The sequence below is a fragment of the Eulemur rufifrons genome, chromosome 5 (genome assembly GCF_041146395.1).
Source record: "Eulemur rufifrons isolate Redbay chromosome 5, OSU_ERuf_1, whole genome shotgun sequence".
In the NCBI taxonomy this organism is placed as follows: Eukaryota; Metazoa; Chordata; class Mammalia; order Primates; family Lemuridae; genus Eulemur; species Eulemur rufifrons.
In genome coordinates, this window is record NC_090987.1 from 50,117,702 (window position 1) to 50,133,463 (window position 15,762).

At 38.1% G+C, this 15,762-nt stretch overlaps 1 protein-coding gene across 1 annotated transcript in view; it reads left to right on the forward strand.

Annotated features, from left to right (window-relative positions):
• TWSG1 (twisted gastrulation BMP signaling modulator 1) overlaps positions 1-14,930 on the forward strand; it is a 48,958-nt gene extending 34,028 nt beyond the window's left edge. The window contains exons 4-5 of the mRNA XM_069468265.1: positions 10,554-10,820; positions 13,431-14,930. Of these exons, the coding sequence (XP_069324366.1) occupies positions 10,554-10,820; positions 13,431-13,612 (449 nt within the window). The 3' untranslated portion in view covers positions 13,613-14,930. The remainder of the gene's footprint in view (positions 1-10,553; positions 10,821-13,430) is intronic.
• The last annotated feature ends 832 nt before the right edge of the window (positions 14,931-15,762 follow it).

Below are 15,762 nucleotides of genomic sequence, written 5' to 3' on the forward strand. Positions count from 1 at the left end.
CAGTAACTTTAGGTAACCAACAACAAATAGATTGATATAAGTGTTTTAAATACAATGGCTAAAGATACCAGTTTAAAGAATAGAGATAAGTCCTTTGTGGTTAGAGGTTAGTAAGCAAGCGAAAGAGGTGTGTGAGAGAGATAGACAGGGACCATTCCTTTCTTGGAGGCCACAGAAAGGAGTTTGGATTATGTCCTAAGAGTAACAGAAACCCGCTGGAGAGTGTGTGCTGGTGATATCTGAACTATATTTTAAGATGATCATTCTATTATGTGATCGATGGACTTGAGGCTGCAAAGAGAAGCAGCAAAGGATTAGGAGACCATTGTAGCAGTTCAAGTAAAAGATGATGGTAGATTTGATTAGGGTTATCAACAGTGGAAATGTTGGAGCTCGTATTCAGGAAATGTTTTGGAGGCAGATTGTTTGAATTGGATGTAGGATATAAGGAAAGAGAGGAATTAAGGATTGACCTCTGAGTCAAGTGGCTGAAGTGGGATGGGTTTAAAAATCATTATCACTAAGGAGGTCTAGAAATTGAAAGGCCAGGGTGATGGATGGATCTTCATTGTTAATATTGAAACTGTCAAGAATGACAGTGGATCCAGTGGTGGAAATGAGGTGGTGATATTGATATTGAAGTTGTTAGTAAATGAGAGAGAAGTAGCTGAGTATGTAAAGATAATAGCCAAAAGGAGGAGAAAGTAATGGTAACGCCCAATAATGTGTGTTTTAAAGGAGCTGGAGTTTTAGAAAAAGAATGGAAGACAAAAATTCATCAAAATATAGTGTTTCCAAGTCCAGTCAAAATTCCATGGGGGCTTGGTCTAGGGTGATAGCAGAGGAGATGAAGAGATGTGGCCTAATTGGAAAAATAATTAGAAGGTTAAACTTGACCAGATTTGGTGACACTTTGAAAGTGGGAACTGAGGGGTGGTTAACCTCTGTGTTTCTGTTTTGTGTGGCTGGATAAATTGTGAGAGGGAACCAAGGTAGAGGAAACTGACCTAAGACCCAGCTGTGTTAGGGAAGATGATTGAGACAGTTGAGTTTGAGGGGGCCTGTGAGGTTCTCAAGTGGAGATTTTCTGTAACAGGAAGTTGGATACACATATCTGGGAAGGATGGATGGGTGGATGGGTGGATGGGTAGGTTGGTAGATAGATAATGATTGATCACACTTTCTAACTCCTTCAAGTAAATGTGACTTCTGGTTCAACATTGTGGCCTAAGTTCACATATTTTCTTCCCTTCTACATAAGACCACAGTAAAATGAAATAAAGGGATACAACCTGAAATAACTCTAAAAACAAAGAGAAATACAAAGAGCAATTATAATTAGGGATTGCATTAGATATCTAAAAGGAAAGATGGAGATGCTTGCTATTTAGTAAATAGATTGGAAGAAACATCAAAACAGATTGCGTAAAAGAGTTGTGGTAGGAGTAGGAGTGACCTTCTCAGCCAAACCCCAAAGAGGCTCCAGGTTCAGCTTTGTGGCGTATAGGAATAAGAAACAGATTTGAAATGGCAGGATTATTTGAAGACCTGTCTATAGAATAGCCACTTGATTTGATAACTTCCCTCATTCTTCAGAAAAGGTTACAAATAAGCCAGGGTTTATCTCTAGGGAAAAAACTGGAGAGCTTCTCTCTAGAGAAATTGAACGGAATTAACTGAAAAGAAATAGGGCCACCAGTGTGTTGTTGATACCCAGTGAAGGCCTCCTCATTCAGGCACTGCAGGGAAGAAAGGTGTCTCCAGCCTAATGACCAGACATGCAAGAAAAATGCTCATGAACAAGTAGCTTGAAAGAAAGAACGAGGTAGAGAGCAGACCAACTGACAATGGAAGAAATCTTTAGGAAATAAATCTTTAAAAAATTGATTGTTATCTTTTAGAGAAATTTAAGAAAATATCATATCTGTATTATGAAAAATAATCAGAGCAAGAAAGCATTTGCATATTTAAAACTTCATTGGAAAAATAAATTAAGGGCTGAAAATATTGAAATGTCATAAAATATAACACAAAAAGGCAATCTAGAAAGAAAAAAAAGGAGGGAAGAAATCATCAAAGAAATAATAAAAGAAAATTTCTCAAACCTGAGGGGGAAAAAATGAGTCCTTAGTGGAAATAGCCTACAGAATGCTAAGCAAGATAAATTTTAAAAGATCTACATCTAGACACATCCTCATAAAAGTTTACAACTTCCAGGCAGGGTGCAGTGGCTCATGCCTGTAATCCTAACACTCTGGGAGGCCAAGGTGGGAGGATTGCTTGAGGCCAGGAGTTAGAGACCAGCCTGAGCAAGGGCAAGACCCTGTCACTACTAAAAATAGAAAAATTAGCCAGGCATGGTGGTGCTCGCCTGTGGTCTCTACTCAGGAGGCTGAGGCAGGAGGATTGCTTGAGCCCACGAGTTAGAGGTTGCCGTGAGCCATGATGATGCCACTGCACTCTAGCCCAAGCGACAAATCGAGACTCTGTCTCAAAAAAAAAAAAAATTTTTTTTTTTTTTACAACTGCCAAGTTAAAGAATATTCTAAAAGATTTCAGAAAGAATAACAGAGTTCGTATACAAGAAATTAAAATTACACTGCCATCAGATTTCTCATCAGTATCGCTGGGCCTTAAGTGGTGAGTGGGAAAATTATTTGGACCTGCCAAATTATTGGTGAAGAATGTGAATATAAAACAAAAACATTTTTAGGCAAGTAAGAACTCAAAGTTTACTTCTCACACATGACTTTTTAAAGGTGTATTAGAGAATCAATCAAACAAAACAGGGCAGAAAACCAAGAAAGGGGAAAACATGGGCTGAAGGAAGCAATAGCTTTAGCCAGGAGTTCTCACTGGACAGTTGCAGGGTGCTACCCGCGCAGGAGGCCTGGGACAGCGAATCCAGGCTGAAGCCGTGCACGAGGGCTCTGAGAAGAAAGGAACTGGGTTCCATAGGATATCAAGCATGTTATTGAGAAGGAGAATAGTTTTTCAAGATACGCTGAAATATTATTTTGTGGTCCACAAAAAAGAAAATTCCAAGTATAGAAATGCAAAGAAAAACAAAAGCTCAACAAGAAAATAATTGTCCATGAGAAGCTAAATGTGGAAGTTCATTTTTTATTATAAAAAGCTTCAAATGTATATAGAAGTGGAGAGAATAGTACAGTGAACCGTATATCCATCACCCAGATTCAACAGTGGTTGAGAATGTGCCACATTGGCTTTATCTATCCTTTCTTCTTTCTTTCTTTGCTGAAGTATTTAAAAGCAAACTGCAGACAGCAAATAATTTTTACGCCTCTATTCTTCAGTGTCAATCTCTAAAAATATATGGACATTTTTACTTTTCTAATTATAATGCCATTATGACACCTAACAAAGTTAACAATAATTTCTTGGGATACACTAAAATTTAGTTCATGATCAGGCTTCTCCAAATGTCTCAAAAATGTTTTTTTATAGTTGACTCGTTCAAGTTGACCCAAACAGAGTCCTTGTATTACATCTGGTGGTTGCTTTTTAAATCCAAAATGACCCTCCTTTTCTTTTTTTTCCATACCATTTGACATATTGAAGAACTGTATCAGTTGACCTCTAGAATAGCCCACATTCAGGAGTGGTCTGCTTCCTGGGATATCCTTTAATTTATTCCTCTATCCTTCTATATTTCTAGTAATTTGAAGCTAACTGCAAGAGCTTGATTAGATTCAGGTTTAATATTTCTTGGCAAGAAGACCTCTGAGGTCATGCTGTGTGAAATGTAGGATGGTTTCAATATTTTATGGAGTTCAAGGAAAAGTTCATTTTATCTCTAATAATAGTATTATTAGAGATATCCGCTCTTTAATAATGATAAACCTCAGGACGATGGTAAGATTCTTCCCAGAAGTCTTTTACTTGCTGAATTTAAACCACACATGCTTGGTAACTCCAATCAGAAATTGATCCATTGTACATAAAGAAGATGGACAACTTCCAAAAATTTCAAAAAGTTTCTTTTCCTGAGCAGCAGAACTCCTGAGCATCATTGGAGGATCAGATTTCATAGCTTACCATGCTTGAAGGAATGTGGAATTGGAAGAGTGCTTAAGGCAGGAAATGGAGGGTCAAAATCAGCATGCCTAACAAGAGAGTCTTGTGATGATCTCTTTGGATATAATCCTAATTAAAAAGAAATGATAGATGAAAATTTTATAAGGATGCCATGGAAAAATATCATCTAGCAAGCATTTATTTTATACTTACTGGTTTTAGTGTAATGTATTGAGATTTAAATGACAAATGTTTTTGGCCTAAGTTTGTTAAATGCACAACACTCTAAAAAAATTTTTTTTTTTTTTTTTGAGACAGAGTCTTGCTTTGTTGCCCGGAGTGAGTGCCATGGCGTCAGCCTAGCTCACAGCAACCTCAAACTCCTGGGCTTAAGCGATCCTACTGCCTCAGCCTCCCGAGTAGCTGGGACTACAGGCATGCGCCACCATGCCCAGCTAATTTTTTTTTCTATATATATTTTAGTTGGCCAGATAATTTCTTTCTATTTTTAGTAGAGACGGGGTCTCGCTCTTGGCTCAGGCTGGTCTCAAACTCCTGATCTCTAGCGATCCACCCGCCTCGGCCTCCCAGAGTGCTGGGATTACAGGCGTGAGCCACCGCGCCCGGCCTAAAAAAATTTTTTTATTTAATTAAATCTCTGATAATGAGCACAGAAGTTTCTTTAAAGTCTTCAGTAGATGTTGAATTTAGCTCTTCTAACCTTTGGACTCTGGTGTTTACCTTTTCATCTCTGATTCCTAATTTTTATTCATCCTGTAAACTGGCAGAAGAATATATATATCATGTATATTTGTATAATATAAGTGTTCTAAGTATTATTTGCTTTTCAATGCTACTTAAAGATTATTTATAGAATACGTTATTAGAAAGAGTAGTGGCCATGAAATCAGGAGGTGAGTCATGATCTTGACTCTAATCCTAGATTATGTAATTTCGGACAAGTCATTGAATTTACCTGAGCCTATTTCCTCTTTTATGAATAAGGGGTGAGATTTGATCACTTAATCCATGATTCTGTCATACAATTTGTTATTAAAGTTTAAGTATACTGAAAAATTTTAGGAAGAGCACACAAAATATCATTACCCTCCTCAGCACTTGCCATGTTCCTTAAACTAACAAAATGTGGAAAACACATGAGATGGTTTCTTCTCCTCTCTAAATTTATAACATACAGGAATTTATATGTTTGGTTTAATGTTTCAAACTTTCCACCTGGGGAAAAAGTGAAATTTCTTACTACATGTAATAGATGATGAACAAAAACGAAACATAATTTAGCTTTTAAAAATGCAGGCATACTTTGGAGATATCACAGGTTTGGTTCTAGACCACCACAGTAAAGCCAGTATCCTTATTAAAGTGAGTCACATGAATTTTTTTGGTTTCCCAATGCATGTGAAAATTATGTTTACACTAGACTGTGATCTATTAAGTGTGTGATAGCATTATGTCTAAAAAAACAATAATTTTAAAGTATTTTATTACTTACATTTAGCATTATAATCGAAATGCTAATGATCATCTGAGCCTTCAGCAAGTCGCATGCTGGTGGCCAACATGGTGGCCTCCATGTTGATGGCTGTTGACTGATCAATTTGTTGGTTCCTGAAGGTTGGGGTGTCTGTGGCCATTCTGTAAAATGAGATTAACAATGAAGTGTGTTGCATCAATTGACTCCTCTCATCAAAGATTTCTCTGTAGCATGGGATGCTGTTTGATAGCATTTTGCCCACAGTACTGCTTCTTTCAAAATTGGAGTCAGTCATCTCAAACCCTATGGCTGCTTTGTCAACTAAGTTTTTATATAATATTCTAAATCCTTTGTTGTCATTTCAATGGTGTTCACGGCATCTTCACCAGGAGTAGATTCCATCTCAAGAAACCACTTTCTTTGCTCATCCATAAGAAGCAACTTCTCATCCATTCAAGTTTTATCATGAGATTGCGGCAATTCAGTCACATCTTCAGGCTCCACCTCTAATTCTGATTTTCTTGCTATTTCCACCACATTTGCAGTGACCTCATCCGCTGAAGTCTTGACCCCTCAAAGTCAACCGTGAGGGTTGGAACCAACTTCTTCCAAAATCCTGTTAATGTTGATATTTTGACCTCTTCCTGTTAATCTTGAATGTTCTTAAGGCACATAGAGTGGTGACTCCTTTCCAGAAGGGTTTCAGTTTACATTGCCCAGACCCATCAGAATAATCACTATCTATAGCAGCTACAGCCTTATGAAATGTACATCTGAAATAATAAGGCTTGACAATTGAAATGACTCTTTGATCTATGGGCTGCAGAATGGATGTTATCAGGCACGAAAACAACATTCATCCCCCTGTACATCTCCATCGGAGCCCTTAGGTGACCAGGTACATTGTCAGTGAGCCATAATATTTTGAAAGAAATCTTTTCTTTCTGAGCAATAGGTCTCATAGTGTACTTAAAAAAAAATCAGTAAACTGTACTATAAACAGATGTGCTTTCACCCAGGCTTTGGTGTTCCATTGATAGAGCACAGGCAGAGTATATTTAGCATAATTCTTAAGGGCCTTAGGATTTTCAGAATGGTCAATGAGCACTGACTTCAACTTAAAGCCACCAGCTGCATTAACCCCTAACAAGAGAGTCAAACTGTCCTTTGAAGCTTTGAAACCAGGCAAAGCTACTGGCTTTGACTACTCCTCTCTGGCTAGTCCTAGGTGACATCTTTTCCCAATAGAAGGCTGTTTTATCTACGCTGAAAATCTGTTGTTTAGTGTAGCCACCTTCATCAGTAATCTTAGCTAAATCATTCTGAATAACTTTTTCTACATCTTGTGCTTTTATGTTATGGCTTCTTTCCTTAAACCTCATGAACCAAACTCAGCTAGCATCAAACTTTCCTTTTGCAGCTTCCTCACCTCTCTTAGGCTTCACAGAATTATGAAGAGAGTTAAGGTCTTGCTCTGGATTAGAGTTTGGCTTAAGGAAATGTTGTGGCTGGTTTGATCTTCTGTCCAAACCACTCAAACTTTCTCCATGTCAGCAATAAGGCTGTTTTACTTTCTTATTCACAGGAGTAGCACTTTTAATTTCCTTCAGGAACTTTCTCTTTGCATTCACAACTTGGCTGTTTGGCGCAAGAGGCCTTGCTTTCAGCCTGTCTGGGCTTTTGACATGCCTTCCTCACTAAGCTTAATTATTTCATGCTTTTGATTTAAAGTGAGATGTGTGACGCTTCCCTTCACTTGAATGTCATTGTAGGGTTAATTGGCATAGTTTCCGTATTTTTATGGGAGGCCTGAGGAGAGAGGCAGAGGGAATGACTGGCCGCTTAGTGGAGCAGTCAGAACACACATGTTTGTTAAGTTTGCTGTCTTATTTGGGTGCTGTTCATGGCACCCCCAAAAAATTATAATAGTAACATCACAGATCACTGTAACAGATACAATAATAATGAAAAAGGTTGAAATAATGGGAGAATTACCACAGTGTGACACAGAGACACAAAGTGAGCACATGCTGTTAGAAAAATGGCCATGATAGACTTGCTCAACACAGGGCTGCCACAAACTTTCAATTTGTAAAAAACACGGGATCCGGAAAGTTCAATAAAACAAGGTATGCCTGCGTGGTGTTCACAAAAGGAAGCCCAGAAGGCCCTGTTCAGTTACTACTGCTACTGAACCAACAACCTACCTGCCTTAGTTCATTTACATTGCTGTACAAGAATGCCTGAGGCTGAGCAATTAAAGAAAAGAAGTTTATTTTGGCTCACAGTTCTGCAGATTATACAAGAAGCATGGTGCCGGCATCTGCTTCTGGGGAGGACCTCAGGAAGCTTTCACTCAAGGCAGAAGGGGAGGGGAGCAGGCATCACATGGTGGGAGAGAAAGGAAGAGAGAGAGGGAAGGAGGCAGGTACCAGCCTCTTTTTATTAAGAACAATCAGTTCTTACACGAACTAATAGAGGGAGAACTCACTCATCACCGTGAGGACAGCATTGAGCATTCGTGAGCGGCCTGCCCCTCTGACCCAAACACCTCCCATTAGACCCCACCCCCAACTTCGGAAATCAAACTTCAACATGAGGTTTGGAGAGGACAAATATCCAATCTGTATCACTACCCCAAAACATAGTGGTTTAACACACAATAATAGTTTCATTAGCTCTTAGTCTGCATTTAGGGCTGGGTTTTGTGGGGGTAGCTCCTCTCTGCTCCACCTGGTGTCAGCTGGGACACCTCAAAGATTAAACAAAACTCCTTGAATTCTTTCCTGCCATTTTCTCCTTCTAAAAGTATTTTTTTAATGATTTGTTTTGAAATAATTTCAAATGTTGAGAAAATTTGCCAGATGGATAAAATGACTCCCATATTCCCTCACCCAGATTCCTTAGTTATTAACACGTTATCCTCACATTTGCTTCATTGCTCAATATGCCTTCCTCTCTCCACACACACACAGACGATCATTCATCTCTTTTTGCATCTTTAGAAAGCAGACTTTACACACAATGTCCCATCACCACTAAACAGTCCATATTTTGAAACAAGGACATCCTCTTGCACAACCAGCATGCAGCCCTCTGAATTGGGAAGCCAGCGTCAGTACCACTCTGCCATCCAATCTGCAAACCCCGTTCAGATTTCATCTACAGTATTGTGTCAACACTGACTCTTGTTCCTTTCTGGTCCAGGAGCCTATCCAGGAATATGTGATGCATTTAGTTGTCATCTCTCTGCAGGCTCATTTAGTCTGAAATAGTTCCTTAGTCTTCCCCTTGACAGTTGTAAAAACCACAGATCTTAAAAGCATTGTGTAGGATTTCTTTCAACCTTGATCCACCTTATGTTGACTTAGGACCAGACTTAAGTCACACATTCTTGGTAGCATCATCACTGAAATGACACTACATGCCTTATATCAGCTGACAAACAACGTCACCTGTCCCATCACTGGTGATGCTAACCTCGATCTCCTGACCTTATCGGTGTCTGCTAGATTTCTCCACATTAAAGTCACCATTAACCCCTTTGTAATTAACTAGCATTTTGTGGAGAGTTTTCCAATATCAATACGTTCCTCATCAAACCTTCACCCACCAGATTTAACATCCATTGATGACTCCCATCTGCATCAAACAATTCTGCGATAGGGCCAAATGGTGATTTTCTGTTTCTTGTATTCCTTCTTCATTTATCAGATGGTAAGGAATATCATTCCCGTCTCCTTCATGTATTTATCTATTTGTAGTATAAAGACTCATCGACTCCTGTTTTAGTCAAGGGTAGTAATCCATTATCATCATTATTTTAATGCTCCAATTGTCAGTTTAGCCAGTGGGAGCCCCTTCAGGTTGCCTCCTTTGTCTTTTCAACATGCCCCATCATTTTTATTTTTTTTTTTATTTCCTCTTGTTATGGGGGATACAGAATTGCAGATTACATACGTTGCTCCTGTACCACCTTTCCCCCCAAGTCAGAGCTCCAGGCGTGTCTGTTCCCCAGGTCGTGCGCATTGCACCCATCATGTAGGTATATATCCCTCCCTTCCCCACCCCCCCCTTCCCGAGTCAGCACCTTCAAGTGTTACCACTCCCCAAACGGTGCGCAATGCACTCATTGTGTAGGCATACCCCCATCCCCTCCCCCACCCCCCACCTCAGTCTGATGTCCAATTGGTGTCGTTCCCAGATTTGTATTTAGGTGATAATCAGGGAAACTAATTTTCTGGTGAGTACATGTGATGCTTGTTTTTCCATTCTTGGGATACTTCACTTAATATAATGGGTTCCAACTCTCTCCAGGAGAACCATAGAGATGTCGTATCTTCATCATTCCTTATAGCTGAGTAATATTCCATGGTATACATATACCACAGCTTACTAATCCAATCATGTATTGATGGGCATTTGGGTTGTTTCCACATCTTTGCTATTGTGAATTGTGCTGCTATAAACATTCGGGTACATGTGTCTTTGTTACAGAATGACCTTTTTTCCTTTGGGTATATGCCCAGTAATGGGATTGCTGGGTCAAATGGCAGGTCTACTTGAATCTGTTTAAGATACCTCCATAATGCTTTCCACAGGTGTTGCACTAGTTTGCAGTCCCACCAGCAGTGTATTAGTGTTCCTTCAACATGCCCCATCATTCGTTGAGCATTTCCTCACTTCCTGGCACAAAGAAAGTGTTCCTGGCTCATTTCATACTTTCTCTGACCCAGCCCTGAAATCAGCCTTTCTCCAAGGATCTTGAGTTCCTGGTAGTGGAGGATAGGTAGTTAGAAAACAAGATCTGGGCACTCGGGTGTGCTTAAAGCTACTGGGGTGGGTATCGTTACTTCTAGGCCCTTCCAGCAAAAAAAAAAAAAAAAAAAAAAAAAAAAGCTGAAGTCACATAATTTTAATGTTGGAGGTTTAACTGCAGGGCAGTAACTAACAAAATCTCATCAGAGAGAAAAATAAAAGTAAACTTACTCTCTTTCTCCCCTGTCCCCCTACCCCCCAGGTATGTGTAATCCTCGAAATTACAGTGACACACCTCCAACGTCAAAGAGCACAGTGGAGGAGCTGCATGAGCCCATCCCTTCTCTCTTCCGGGCACTCACAGAAGGAGATACTCAGTTGAATTGGAACATTGTTTCCTTCCCTGTTGCAGAAGAACTTTCACATCATGAGAATCTGGTTTCATTTTTAGAAACTGTGAACCAGCCCCACCACCAAAATGTGTCTGTTCCCAGCAATAATGTTCATGCACCTTATTCCAGTGACAAAGGTAACTGCCAACAGTTGACTTTTTCTATTCTGCCCCGTCATGTGGGTCTGTCCATGTGGTCTGTGAAACCTATGTTAAGAATATCTTTTAGAGCAGTTTTTTGGTTTTAAATTTGTAGCATCTTATATAAATTATAGGCTTAACTCCAATCCCTGAGTAGATAAGGTGGCATGTTAGCATATTATTAAAAGTCCTTCATACTCCTGGTGATAGGGGCTATACTGTATTGGAAAATAGATAACTATTCCCAATTCTAGTATTTATTTGCTTTAGGCTTTAATTATTCTTTTCATAAGATAGCAACATTGCTACCTCATTGATACACTGTTGCTCACTGTCAGGTAACACTCAGAGTGCCCATGAAGTCAGATTTTTATCATAGCATTGGTATGGAAGTGATGCCATAGTCATCAGCTAAATTTCTTTCTTAGCAAGTTAGTATTACAGACGTCTCGTTTCCAGGTATAAGTTAACCCCTAGCCAGTTCTCTGCAAATGAGTGGTGTCAGTCAGGAGAATTAAATGAGAGAATGACTTATTCCAATTGGAGAAGCATACTAAAGAACATTTATTAGCAAAGATAGGGCATATCATAATTTTGGAATGTAAAGGGCATGTAACTTTTATAAAATCTCTGATATTTTTCAATAAGAGGTACCACAAAATTTTAATATGAGATGAATTATGTATAAATAGTATAATTTATTCTCTTTTTATGTGCATGCTTATTGTGCCCTCCATTATAGTACTGCCCATGTAAAATAGTCTGAACTTTGGACATTAATAGTAAAATCAAAACAACTTTTGTTAAACGACATTTAGAGTAAGACTTTTTTTTATTTTTATTTTTTTCTGAGACGGGATCTCACTCTATTGCCCGGGCTAGAGTGCAGTGGTGTCATCATAGCTCACTGCGACCTCATACTCCTGGGCTAGGTGGAACTACAGATGTGTGCCACCACACCTGGCTAATTTTTCCATTTTTTGTAGAGACAAGGTCTCACTCTCGCTCAGGCTGGTCTTAGAGGCTTGGGATTACAGGTCTGAGAATTCTTATTTCCTTTTAGGTTAAAGTACTTTATTAAGCAAATGCTAGATTTTGGAAAACATCAGAAATATATTTGGAATGTGATAATAACATGATGTTTTACTACCATTTTCCCCATTATTAAAATGTATTAATAAATAATAAACATAATAGATATTAGATAACTTACATTTTCCTCGAAGATTATTTTAAATAAGATAATTTAATTATTTCGTGAAATAAATTAGCAGGAAGCTAATTCCTGGAAATACCAACTATCTTCAAGGCAGAGCTAAAGTTTCTCCTCCATGACACCTTCCCTGGGCATCTCTTCCCCCAGATAGAGTTGGCCACTTCCTCCTCCTGCCCGGCCTTCCCTTTATTTATTTCATGCAACTATCTTCCTAGCTAGTCATACGGGGTTAAGTGCCAGGAAAGTTTGATTGTTTCCATTTGAAGCAACTGAAACAATCAAAAGTAGTTGTCTTATTGGAAAACAGACTAGAAATCACTACTACTAATAAGAATATTTTCTAATAACTAACGCTTATTTGTGCCAAGCATTGCTAATCACTTTATATCATCTGAATTGCTTGTTTTATTTTATTGTAAATTGTCAGTATAACTTTAGAACAGTATTTTTCAAACTTCTTTTGAATGGAGAATTCTCTCTTCGTAGGAAATTCTATCAGAAATGCCTGGTTTAAAAACCATAGCTCTGGCCAGACGAGGTGGCTCACGCCTGTAATCCTAGCACTCTAGGAGGCCAAGGTGGGAGGATCGTTTGAGCTCAGGAGTTCAAAACTGGCATGAGCAAGAGTGACACCCCATCTGTACTAAAAAAAAATACAAGGAATTAGCTGTACAACTAAAAATATATAGAAAAAATTAGCTGAGCATGATGGCACATGCCTGTAGTCCCAGCTACTCGGGAGGCTGAGGCGGGAGGATGGCTTGAGCCCAGGAGTGTGAGGTTGCTGTGAGCTAGCCTGCACAACAAAGTGAGACTCTGTCTCAAATAAAAAATAAAAAATAATAAAAATAAATAAAAAGCATAGCTCTATAGCATAGCAAATTTTTTTAAGCCCAATAATTTAACCTTTGGATCAAAGTTTGAAATCTGCAAAAAAGAAGCTAAGGAAGCCCTTTGCCTTCTTTAGATGGAGTGGGAGAATCTGGCTTCCTTCTCAACATAATTAATAAATGGAGATTTTTTTCCCTATACCTCATCTTTGTCCTGTGCAGATCAGCAATAAGAGAACTATTAACAATATTAATTGATATTAACTATTAATAATATTAACTGACTGTTAGTAATATTCAACTGAGTAGCCAGGTGCAGTGGCACATACCGGTAGTCCCAGTTACTCAGGAGGCTGAGGTGGGAGGAGCACTTGAATCTAGGAGCTCGAGGCTGCAATGAGCTATGATTGCACCTGTGAATAGCTACTACACTCCAGCCTGGACAACATAGTGAGATCCCCATCTCTAAAAAAAATAATAAAAATAATATTCAACTGAGTATTAAAGCATTTCCTGTTTTTCCTCTTTCTTGCTCTGAAATCTTAAATTTTTATTTTTCAGAACACATGTGTACTGTGGTTTATTTTGATGACTGCATGTCCATTCATCAGTGTAAAATATCCTGTGAGTCCATGGGAGCATCCAAATATCGCTGGTTTCACAATGCCTGCTGCGAGTGCATTGGTCCTGAGTGTATTGACTATGGGAGTAAGACTGTCAAATGTATGAACTGCATGTTTTAAAGAAGGAAAAGAAATGCAAACCAAAGCAGTTTGGTAAAAAGAAAGGTATGAAAGTTATTCAGTAAGTCTGTTGGTTGCCTCAGAATGCCAGCAAGTTAAGAAGATGTAAAGACTTTAGAATGAGTTGCTTTTAAAGTTACAACATATCCAATAATGTGTTAAATTATGTGATCATAACTGCTCTTATTGACTTTACTGCCCACTAGCAATAAGCCCTTTCCTTTGAATACATGTAGAGCTTTGGTCATATGAGAAGCAGGTGCACAGAGCATTCCTTGAAAGGTCTGAGGTTTTCAACATAAAGCCTAATGCTGTTTTCTTCTAGCATTCCAAAAGCTTTTTGTTTTGAAAGTATTAGCAGAAGCACGTTACTGTGAGTTATGATTTCTTCATGTGCTACTCCTAGGACGCTGAGTATTTGTAGTTGCACACCATTCTTCATTGTGCCTTGTATTTATCTATTTTATCTAAATAGAGTGGATATTCAAATACATCACTCCAAGAACTCATAAAAATCACCATAAAAAGCTTAATTTTAAACCTTTTTAAGTGGGTTTTAGAAAGTAAATCCTTACTGTATTTTATCATTGAAAACTCTTATTAGTACTATCCATCTTATAATACACATGTTGATAGAGCTTTAGGGAAAGTTTCTCATTGTCTTCCATTCTCCCTGCCCAAAATGCTGACACAGGCAGTGATGAAGAATCCCTGCCACGGATTTCAGGGTACACCTTTGAAATTGCATTAAATACACCGCTAGGGTAAATAGCAAGTTACAGCATTTCTTTGACTTAAGGTACCAGCTTAAGGAGCACTCAGGGTGGGGAAGAACCACCAAATCAGACTCACAGAGAGCACCAGGGACATAGCTTGTCCCCTTGCAGGGAAATGGCGTAGCTGAGCGGTCAGGCTGTGCGGGAGGCGAGACAGAGCAGCGTTCCCAGCTCCCAGCGGGGCTGGGGAGGACTTGAAGAAGAAAATTGACAGGTATGAACAGGGAAGGGTGTAGTCTTTCATTTGTTAAGTTCATATCTGAATAATGTTCTTATTGAACAAGTATAATCATATTGTGAGGGTTGAGATTATGAAATTTCAAAATCTCTGTTCAAGATAATGTTCACTGCAAATACACTACGGAATATTTAGTCAGCTTTTTATCTAACGTTTCAATAAAGATAAGCTTAAATACTATGTGCCCTTCATAGTAATAAAATCCCAATTTTCAAGCATGAATTTAAAACAACTATTTATATTACAGAGACTCTTAACATTACACAATTACTAATTTCTCTAGTGCATATTTGAATTACAAGTAACTTTCTAGGAACACCTCTTTATACGTCTACATATTTTAGTATATAAAAATAGATGATACTCTTGGATACATTTTGTACTCATCTGAGCAGTAGTTAGTTAAAAGATCATTTGTAATATTATGATTAACTATTATAAAATGTAAAGTCTTGATACTTTTTCTGTTCTTTCAGATAATTCTAATGCATATTCAAGGTACTTTAGCCTTTTAAAAAGTTGAGATTTAGCTCATAGGTATAATTTTTTTAGTAAGGGAATGTTGGAGTATCCTTTTCTTACTTTTACTAGAATGCCTTTGTTTAAAAGTGCCTTGAAAACATAGTAGCTCCCCTTCTTCACTAATACCTATAAAGCTGAGAGTTTTCTTGAACTTTAGAGAGAGAAAGCTTTAAAGGAATCTGCAGCTAGCTGCTGTATCTCAACTTTGGTGTTTTTCAAAGTAATTTCCTATCTATGAATGGAGGAATGCTTTCGTTTTTATTGGCAACATGCTTAATGTTTTCTTAACGATGACAACAAACATTTTAAAACTACATTTATCATCTTTTTTAGGTCTTCATTATTAAATTTTAAAATGTAATATCTCTTTCTCACCCATTACATTGGGAGGATAATTTCTTAAACCACGCAGTTTGGACTGATTTTGCTTACCTCTATTTCTTCCATTAGAAATTATCCCTAAATGTAATGGTCTTTGATATTCAAATTTTACTTAATTTTTCTGATTTATGAAGGGGTTGAAAGAGTTTACCTAAAAGATTCCATTTCTAGTTTTATAATGTATTTCAGGTTTTGAATAACAATATTTTTCCAAATTGAAAGTATAACATTTG